Source organism: Montipora foliosa, chromosome 11 (assembly GCF_036669935.1).
Source record: "Montipora foliosa isolate CH-2021 chromosome 11, ASM3666993v2, whole genome shotgun sequence".
Classification (NCBI taxonomy): Eukaryota; Metazoa; Cnidaria; class Anthozoa; order Scleractinia; family Acroporidae; genus Montipora; species Montipora foliosa.
Genome location: NC_090879.1, coordinates 38,838,546 through 38,848,545, shown reverse-complemented (window position 1 = coordinate 38,848,545; position 10,000 = coordinate 38,838,546). Strand labels below are relative to the sequence as shown.

Sequence of the window (10,000 nt, the reverse complement as noted above, 5' to 3'; positions counted from 1 at the left end):
GGATCGTCGTGCAGTTTCGGGGCGGGGTGGTACCAGGTCATTTAGTTCCGCTACCGTTGGAAGCAATGTACGATGACCCTGCGGGAGAGGTACGAAGCAATTGCTCGTCTAGCCGGTCGGATAGATCCGACGGATAGATCCGACGACATACACGGGGATGCGGGAGGAACCAGGCGCTCCAGACGCGCTAAGCCTTCTCTCAGGTAGGGAAGCGTAGGAAGCTGGAGCCCGTACTTACGTACGATCCAGCCGCCACCGGTCGCATCAATGGTATTGGACGGACGGGCATCGGTCGCCAAGCAAACACGAACCCAGCTCACGTCTCCGGCATGTTTAGTAATATGGTCGGTTGTATTCACGAATTCGTTCGCGGTGGGTTTGGCGATGGTGTCGTCTACGCTCACGAATTTGTTGGCGGTGGTTCGTCTGGTACCGTCTTTGCCTTTCGAGGATCTTTGTTTTGTTCGCCTGGTAATAGTTTCTGTATCGAGTTTTGTTCGCCTGGTAATAGGCTCTGTATATATATCGCTCCCGAATTCGCTCCCGGTTTGCCTCCCGATCCTTCGCTTGCTTTTGTTGTTGTTGTTCGCGTTGTTCTTGAACAGTAAGCTAGCTTTAGTGCAAGAAGCACAAGCACACACCCGGTTCCCGCTGAAAATAAAGAGTTATAACAATGACAACGTGAATGAAAAAATAAGATAAAAGCATTTAATGAGAGAAAAAGAAAACAAATAACGAGTTCGTAAGAGAAAAAAACTCACCTGGCCCCAGTTGTTCAAACAATGGATAGCGCTATCCGCCGGATAAATCACTATCCAGTGGATAAGTAAAAGGGAAATCAATTGCGCTATCCAATGGATAGTGATTTATCTGGTGGATAGCGTTATCCACCTTTTGAACAACTGGGGCCTGAACTGGAACTTGAGCCTTCTCGGCTCGCTAGACGAGCGCGAGCTTCGGTCAAGAGATCCTCAGCGGTTTCGGAAACCGACAAGCTTCCACTTGCCACTTGAGCACATTTTTTCGCCTTAAGGACGTTCGCGCTAATTGTTTGTGCGCAACGTTACTGCACATGTAACGCGACTGTAATATGTCACGCATTACTTGGAGCATTAGTGAAGTTGAGGTTTTAAAACCTTTGCAAAAACCGTGGACGGTAAGTCTTGCACAGCGTTGGATCAGAGAAGATCGTGATCAGTCAAAATTGATTTAAAATATTTATGAAAGTCAAGTAGACTACTGCACGACTGATATTCGCGAGGTTTTATCAGTCGTGCACTAGTCTACTTGACTTTCATACAAATTTTTCAAGCATCAGTGAAAATAACATGGCGACAAAAACGCCGAGGAAAAAATTACAGGCCGGCAAAAGAATGGCACATTTATTTCCAAATCATCATGAAACTTCAAAGAGAAGTGAGCGGGAGGATGGAAAAGCCCTGGAAAAGGTAGCTGATCGAGTAGACTAGTGGCTGAAAGTTTCTAAAACTCGTGGACGAACCGTTGCGTAAATTTAATGGGGCTATTTCTTTTTAATGTTTTTATTACCCTACGAACTTAAGTTCAAAGTGAATGCATGTTTTTAAAGTTCTTTTCCTTTACTTTCGTGAAAATTGAGCAGTATTTTCGTCCTCGTCCGCTTGAATAGTGCGGACCTGCGTGGAAACTATCAGCGATTGAATTTCACAAAAAACACACTCCAGAGGATGAGCATGACGGCAATGGGGAGATATTATACAAAACACCAACCAAATGAAGATGACCCCTGCTTAAAACGTCGTTGCTATGCTCGAAAAAGGTTTTTTTTTTGGTAAAAACCATAGACGGTGATTGCTATGTGACTGCGGACGCCATCTTGAAAATACCTTTGCACGGAGTCTGTCGCATGATCTCCGTAAAATCGAACAATAACCTCACCCTTTGAAGTTTGCCGGCCTTCCTAACCATTCCCCTCGACTAACTATGGTAAAAACCTTTCATCTCTTCAACGATCGATCCTCTCTTGGGTTCCAGTCCTTGCCCGACAGGTCACGCAAAAGCGTGACAAACAAACTTTTCCATGAGCTTTGCAAAATCACATCGATTTTACTCGTTCAGATCATCGGTGACCCCTATTTTTTAAATCATGAATCACTTACTTTATTTACTATCTACAAAATATGATGAAATAAAAAAATTCTCACCGTAAGAAGTTATCTTTTTTTAACATTTTCTTTCCTCGTGCCATCGAATTCCGGTAGTGGTTGCAACGGATAGAGCTTACGAAAACACTCGTCGAGGATGAACTCTACTGTTTACCACATCCCTAGCGGCATACAATTATCTAAAAATCTCATTCCTAAAAACCTATGCATGGAAACTTTCACTCCAACAGTTTATTTTTATGATTTCGATGGATGAGCAGATGAGCCTACATCTAACCTGCGATCAGGCGTTTTTTTTTTTTTTTTTATCAAGGGCGGACGAGGCGAGAGGAAAAAAAAAATAACGCCTGATACATTTATTTAACATGCCGCCAGCCGCCCTCTAATTTAAATAAACAAACGTCAGCTCTACCTGTCAAGTTAATGGGCCAATCAGCATTTACCGGAAGTCAGCCGCTCTGCGTACATTGGCGGGAATCTCATTTCAACGAGGCGCGAAAAAAGTCTCCCCGCACAAGGGAAAAGTAGCCTGAGATCATTTCCTCTCCGTATTATCCCTCGTCTCTCACGGGAAGAGAAAAGAAAATTTCACGGCGATGTTCAGATGGCGCTCGCTAAAAAAAGTAAAAAATGTTATCTTTGTGATGAAATTCTACCAGCTGGGGCTGTGCCGTTATGCAAGGCCACAAGAAATCGAGAGTTAACGGAAAAAAAATCGTCCACTGCCGGCAGTATCGTGTTGTCGGACTTACTCAGAAGCGTTGGGATAGGTATTTGTAATGCAGCGAGCGAAGAATCCAGGTCAGCTTGCAAAAAATGTGCAAGAAAAATTTTCAATTGCTGCACGATGTTCCATGAACTTGAAAGTGCTGTCAAAGCCAGGATCGACGAGGGCAATTCGGAGTCTACGGAAGGTGGAATTAAGAGGCTCCATGGAAATTCCCCCAGCGGATCGACACCGAACTCAAAGAAAATAAAGGATATTCCACAACAAGTACCAGAGCCAAGAGAACCTAAAGGTCGGTCAAGGAAGTCCTTATTTCAGCTCGAAGCCGATTGGACTGAGCGTGAAAATCTTGAAGGCGCTATAGCGAATTTAATGTGTTTACCTGTAACAACAACAAAGGACGAAACAGCGTCCAGGCCAGTGGTGAAGGTAAGTCGTTCCTTTTTCCAGATAGTTAAATTCTAAATTAAGCTTAATAGCTGCAGCTACTTGCAATTAGCGTTTCTTTCAATGGACGCAATAATTTAATTTCTTTCCTTCTGATACAGGTAAAGAAATATTCAACAAAAAGAAGCTTTACAAATTTGAACTGACATTGACAACTGTTTATCGATATGTACATAAGCTCTTACTAAGAATTACCCGCACGTGTTCTACTTATTTTCGTTTATCAATTTTTGTCTTTATCTTCATCTTTCAGATATTTATTGCATATTCCAGTGGTCGGGTGATAGAACACGAGTGTACAGGTGACGAAGAGCTTCTTGTAAAAAACTTAGGAATCAAAAACTACAAAACCGCCGCAGTTGGCGTCACTAAATTTTCTCCACTGCACGATAAAGTGTTGGAAGAGATTGGAAAAGAAATAAAGAGAGAACTAAAGAACTACTCAAAAGATCCGACGAACACGTACAAGTACAGAGGGGAGTTAGAGAAGCTTGCTGATTTCCGAAATGACCATTTGATTAGAGAAATCCAACAAAAAGCACCCAACTTACATTGCCTTGTTTCTTCGTCATTTCCAAGGAACAAAAAAGTAAAGAACGCGAAAAACAAGGAGGCATTGATCTTTGCAAGCATTCTGAATCCATGGATTCCGAACTCTTATTTTACATTTAGAATTAACACCATTTTAGTGCTTGGAGGTTGTAAGAAGGAGGAGATGGACTGTTTTAACAAGCTAGGCCTCGCGAGCCATCCTAACACCGTGCGAAACATGCAGAAGAAAGTATGCTTTGCTTTCGACAAAGCTGCGACGAACTGGAAAGATGAGATAGTAACACGCGAGAAGAAGATTCTTCTCCTAGAAGAAGTTCTCAACAGACACTCAGAAACAACCTCTCAAAGTGAAGATGGCATGGAAGTGTGCACGATTGATTTTTCTAGGGAGGCTATTTCTTGTTGTGTGAATTTCTCAGACGCCGTGTATACATCTTGTAAAGAAATGCTGCCAGAATGTGCCGTTGATCAATTTGAAGACACAGATGTAGCGTCTGCCGTAAATACTCTTAAAGGAAAACCGTTGCCAAAGTTCAGGTGATTTTCGAACATAACGATATTTCGTATGGTTTCATTGATTTTTTGGTATTTTTGGCCACGCCCAAACAATGTTTTGTTATTCATCCATCCGTCTCAAACAAATGCGTCGGTCGGTAGGGCAAACAAAAGATGTCCGCTTAAATATTCGCGGGATGAATCTGTTTAAACTTTTAGGAAACCTCGTTTTAAGAAAGAAATAATTCATGAACTGTAACTGCTTTAAAAAGCATTGCAAGAAGACAGTGTTCACTTTAAATACGGAAAACCAAAGGATGTACTCTTATTCTCCTGAGTTACCGGTATTTTCACATGCTTTTTTCCTATTTTCTAAAAGACAGGTTGGTCGGGCGATGGCAAATGAAACATCCTCTAGGCACAGTGAAACAGACCGACATTTTCATTCAGCCTGAACAACATGAGTCAGGGGATAAATTTATTCTCACATTTTTACACTTTTGTATTTCTCTTTCTGCTGACTATTCTGTAGGAAAGCAGATAACTTGCAGAGAGGGCTTGAATGCAAGGCAGGAATGACCCTATTAGACTTGATTATGCTGCGTCAGTGAACAATAGTACACTCCTTATGTTGACACCTTACATGCTCTGCTTCTCTTTGGTTGACACAACCCTCCCTGCCCTACAATGTTAGAGAGTTCTAAAATTAAACATAACTGTTTTAACTGAGAATGAATTTTATTATTAGCAAATTAATTCATTTTACGGGCACTTATTTTGTTACAATTTATTCAACACATTTTTTTTTCTGATATTTCTTTCTCATATCTTCACGTTCTCATGCAGGATTGTCGGTGATAACTGGGATCTAGAAGTGAAGGCAAGGTACCAGACCAAGTCCCAGACAAACAAGTCATTGCATTATTTCCATGCATATGCTGTTAAAGACAGGGTTGTTGCTAATGGCATGGACAACAAAGAACCACAAAAAAGCATAGATGAGATCGAAATGCAGGAGTTCCTACCAACGCCTGAAGTGCAGGAAGCGATAGCATCTGATTTAACAAGCATAATCCCACGGGTCATTTTAAAGTACCTAAAACCCTACAGCAAATTCAAGGGGGCTTCTATATACCACATTCCACACCAGTACTCTAGAGAGATGCAGGAAAAATCAGAAGTGGTATGTTTTTGACAATTATTGTGAGGTCAAATAATCATAATAATAATAATATCAGAGGTCAAATTACTGACTTCTTCTTTCAACAAAATTTTTCCCCACCCTTTGAGCCATACTTCACACTACCATCCCTTATAAATGAATAAGGTACAGACCTTCTTCCATAGTTTCTTTTATTATACTTTATCTGTCAGTTTATACTTGTAGAAAAGTAACTTTTTTATTGAAGATGCTACTCTCTAGTGGACAACAAGAAAGGGTTGCAAAAAGAAACTGATTCAGGCTAGAAAAAATGAGACCTTTTACCTTCTACAACTAAGCTACCTCCTCCCTCCCACACAGCTGTGAAATGCAAACGGCTTTAGGTTAGATGTAATGTATTAAGGTGTAATTGTACTGACTATATGTATATATATTTTACAAATAATTATCAGTGTCCACTTGGTCTGCAATTTCTAAACCCCAACAAAGCTGGAGAGATGGCTCAAATAATGGAAGCCCTACAGTCCAAATATGTTCCAACAGTGACTTCCAATGGTGGTGAGAGCAAGATCTTGCAAAAGGTGATCTTTGACGGAGACCAATTAACAGAGGAACGAGCTCGGAATTGCCAGTGGGCAAATACACTGGCTGAATCTCCATCAGAGCGCCTAGAAGGACTAACACCAGCCTTTGCTGACTGGCACTTAAAGAAGATGTTTCTTGGGGTATGTTTGTATTCAAAAAATTAATGTTAACAATAAAGTTCATGAAAACAAAACAAAACAATTCCTGCGTTATCAAGGCATACGTTATATTTTAAACACATAACAAATAAGGTTGCTATGAATATCATTAATTTATATTCTTTTTTTGGCAGCTGTATAATAATACAAAATAAACAATCATATATGAGATTGGAGCCTGTATGATTAACCTAGAAAGAGTTTGATGTTATTTTAATGTTTTCTTTAAGCAATATTGTTTCTGTGTACTCAGATCTTCAAGCAGCTGTTCTTTAAGGAAGGTTCAGCTGCTGAGATGGGCACCTCCTGCGCATCAATGAATCGAACAGGGAAGAGCAATGCTAAAAGGGGTCCTGAAGAGGATTACAATGCTTTCAAAGATTTCATTGATCGTGAAACTGAGGCCCATATTATTACAAAGTGGATGCTATTTTCTGGCATGACTGATATGGGAGGTATTCTTAAAAGTTCTTTTAATAATGCATTCAAACAGTAAGTTTCTTGACAAGTCATGACAATAAATTATTTAAAGCCGACAATGACACTTAATAAATCCAATTTAAGCTATATTATTACATAAAGCTTCATGACATTATATTGACTGCATGGCTCTGGTACATCAAAATAGCACTGGTACTGACAAAATATACTGAATACGTAGTCAAACATTTTAATGTTATTAATATATTTTTTAACACGTATATATTTTTTTCATCAATAATTTTTTTGGTAGGATCTCCTAGTAAGAGACCCATTCCAGACACAACCAACTGGGATTTGCAGATGAAACGAGAATGGCTCTACAAAGAGACACAGACCTTTTTAGATGGAGTGTTCTTAGGAACTAACGTCTCAGAGAATGTCATTATGTTAGATGAAGCATACAAGCAAGGATTTTCTTGTAGAGATGCGATGTGTGGTATGCAGTTTCCACTTCATTCCACAAGAGTAAGGTACTGACCTCAATACAGTCCACTAATGGAAAATTCATTGCGCTAAAAAGATTATCCCAAAAAGATTATTGCAACATACATTTCTGCTTCATTTAATCTTTGGGGAATTTAAAGCCATTTCTGAGGGTTGCAATAATTTTTGCATTTTAAAATGGAAATTAAAATTAATTTAATGCCCAGTAATTATTATGATAAATTAGGCATGAACAAGAACGACATGGCTTGATTATCAATGATGGAGGTGATAACAACAGAGACAAGTATGGTTACTACAAGTGTCGAGGACCGTGTTCTCTTGTCTTTGCTACAAATGCAACAAGGAAGAGGTGAAGTATACACCCTTGGAGACAATTTCACCTTCAACCCATTTACTCTCTTACACTCTTGTCCAATTCTTCAACTGCTTTCAAAAATGTATAAAAGGCGACTGAACTTCATGTTCTTTGATATTACCTACAGGCATGAAAGTGTGCAGCATCCTGACCTAGAAGTAGCCAGTGATACTCAACCTGAGGACCAATTCAGTGAAGACTCCCAGAGTGAAAGTGATAGAATTTTTAATTACCACAATGCCAGACTGCAACTAGGATTGCTTTTTATGGATATTGTAGATGCCATAAAGGAAGGCGATGGCTTTAGACTTGTCAATTGTTATAAGTTTGTACTTTTATTTGCATACAAGTTTAAGCATACCAAGTATGCTTATGCTCTTCTCTTATTTTTTGTGTTAATCCGTGCAGTGCTTTCTGAGGAGGAGTCACTCTGTCTAGTTGTTAACAGGTTCATCAATTCCATGGGCAAGAAGGGAGGAAACATTCCACTAGATTTGTTTATGGAACACTTAAATCTTTTGTTAAAACGTCTAGGTAAAGGGATGGGAGGCAACATGACCAATTCATCACTGCAGCGTGCGGCTCAGTCAGTTGTGCCACTTAATGATGTAATGAAGGGGATCTATGACGACTGTTCAAAGGTTAAAAGAAGTGGACATCATGGCAGCAAAAACCCAGAGGAAGCAGTTGAAATTATTGTAAACGATTTGCTTAAGGGAAAGGTTTTTGAGAAACTGCCTGGAAGGTCTGGTTATCCATCATTTGCAAAGTTTAAATCAAATATCTTGGACCTTGATTACAGAGATTTTTTCCAATGGTCAAGGAATAAGCTTAAAGAGTGGAAAGGAATCTATGAAGTTGCTGATCACTGAAATGTAAAATATAAATGGGGAATTTAATATTACTTTAATATTGGTAATTGCATGTAACTACAGCAAGGTTTAATATTATTTAATATCATTATGGTATTTACACAAACCAGGTAAATACTGAGAGTTGACAATCAAATTCCTCCACCTTTCCTTCCTCCCATCAGAGTCACATCATAGGTTAAACTACAGGACTGTGACAAAGGATCTTTATCAAGTATAGATACAGTGAAGCCATAACTCTAACTTAGCCAAATAGATTGTAGAATGGGTTTTGTAGCCCACAGTCTAGTACTCAATGACTCTTTCTCACAAATGTCTTTAATTGCCAGGGGTTTGTAGGGGAGGGGGGGGGGGGGGGGTGGGAGAAGAGCTAAACTGTATTGCATCAAAACCTTAAATTAAATTGGAATAAAATATTTTACATACCTCTATTAAGTATTATGATGATTATGGATGTAATGTCAAAATACAATGTACATACAGTGCTGTATATGCATGTAGAGTGTACAAGAGACCCCTTTTCTTCAAGGTAGGTACAGAAAAAAAGGAAACTCCCTTACCAAGGCTTAACTGACAGGTTAGATATAGTAAGCCCTATTCAAAGTACACTGTTAATCAGGTAGGCTTTATCAAGTACACAAATCCAATCTAGAAAAGAGCTTTTGAGAGAAAACAAATCAGGACGCAGTCATGAATTAACAGTTCTTGAGACAACTCAGTAGAAATTTCATGAACTATGAGACAATAGCTAATGAAACTCTGAATTTTTATGGTACCATTTATATAAGCATCACTTTAACCCTTTCAGTCCCAATAGTGACCAAGATCAATTTTCTCCTAACAATATCCATACACTGTCAACAGATAAGTTATGAGAATTAATAAAGTGATCACCCAAGTAAAAATGCCTTGATCGTTTCTCAAATTCTCTTAACTAATTCTTAAAGGAAATGTACATGTAGAGAGATCAGTTTGGAGAATTTGTATGTAGATACTGGGGCTTAAAGGGTTAAACCTCATTTACAAACATATTGTTATTATGAAATAAAATGATATTGAAAGGGCTACATCCCTTAGAGCATTATTTTTCGTGGATAAGTATGTACATGAGCGTTTGGTAAACTGAGTTGGAGTCAAATCCAAGGACTGTTATTATGAGAGCCTTTCTCCTAATGTTGGGGGGATCTATAAATATACTTGACAGAACATCTCAACATTTAATTCTATGTACTATCATATTATGGTTTTCAAAAAGCAAGTGGATTGAGACATGAACATAAAACTTGTAGCAAAAACCACAGGTCCTCTGGGCAAAACAGTACAATGCACCATCTCTATGTGTATCTCTAGATCATTTTTTTAACATTTTTTATTCTTGGCATAGTCTCTCAAGGCAGGGAAAGTTGATTGTGTCTAACAACTAGTTTGAATGTGCAAGGACAATTTACCTATTCTCCTGTGGGTTTAAAAAAGAATTTAAATCTATCAGAGTATGAAATCTCTCTAAATCACCCATCCACAAACCTACACTGTCCTCACAAACATGAATGTTGGTAGATACAACTGTAGAGAA

The 10,000-nt window shown here is 39.0% G+C and overlaps 2 protein-coding genes across 2 annotated transcripts in view; one reads left to right on the top strand and one right to left on the bottom strand.

Moving 5' to 3' along the window:
* Positions 1–3,216: 3,216 nt before the first annotated feature.
* LOC137976435 (uncharacterized) lies at positions 3,217–8,784 on the top strand. Its single transcript, XM_068823776.1, has 8 exons — positions 3,217–3,300; positions 3,572–4,407; positions 5,212–5,548; positions 5,980–6,252; positions 6,524–6,725; positions 7,004–7,223; positions 7,424–7,549; positions 7,683–8,784. The coding sequence occupies exons 1-8, from the start codon at positions 3,244–3,246 to the stop codon at positions 8,425–8,427; spliced, it is 2,796 nt and encodes a 931-aa protein (XP_068679877.1). The 5' UTR covers positions 3,217–3,243; the 3' UTR covers positions 8,428–8,784.
* LOC137976436 (putative ATP-dependent DNA helicase Q1) overlaps positions 8,776–10,000 on the bottom strand; it is a 4,290-nt gene continuing 3,065 nt past the window's right edge. The window contains exon 2 of the mRNA XM_068823777.1: positions 8,776–10,000. This exon is cut by the window's right edge and continues 2,056 nt beyond it. The gene's annotated coding sequence lies outside the window, so the exon portion shown is untranslated.

Bases quoted from the DNA above. Each gene is read 5' to 3' on its own strand.
- LOC137976435 (XM_068823776.1), top strand. From the start codon at position 3,244: ATGTGTTTACCTGTAACAACAACAAAGGACGAAACAGCGTCCAGGCCA. The intron at 3,301-3,571 runs GTAAGTCGTTCC...TTCATCTTTCAG, and splicing joins CGTCCAGGCCAGTGGTGAAG to ATATTTATTGCATATTCCAG. The intron at 6,253-6,523 runs GTATGTTTGTAT...CTGTGTACTCAG, and splicing joins TAAAGAAGATGTTTCTTGGG to ATCTTCAAGCAGCTGTTCTT.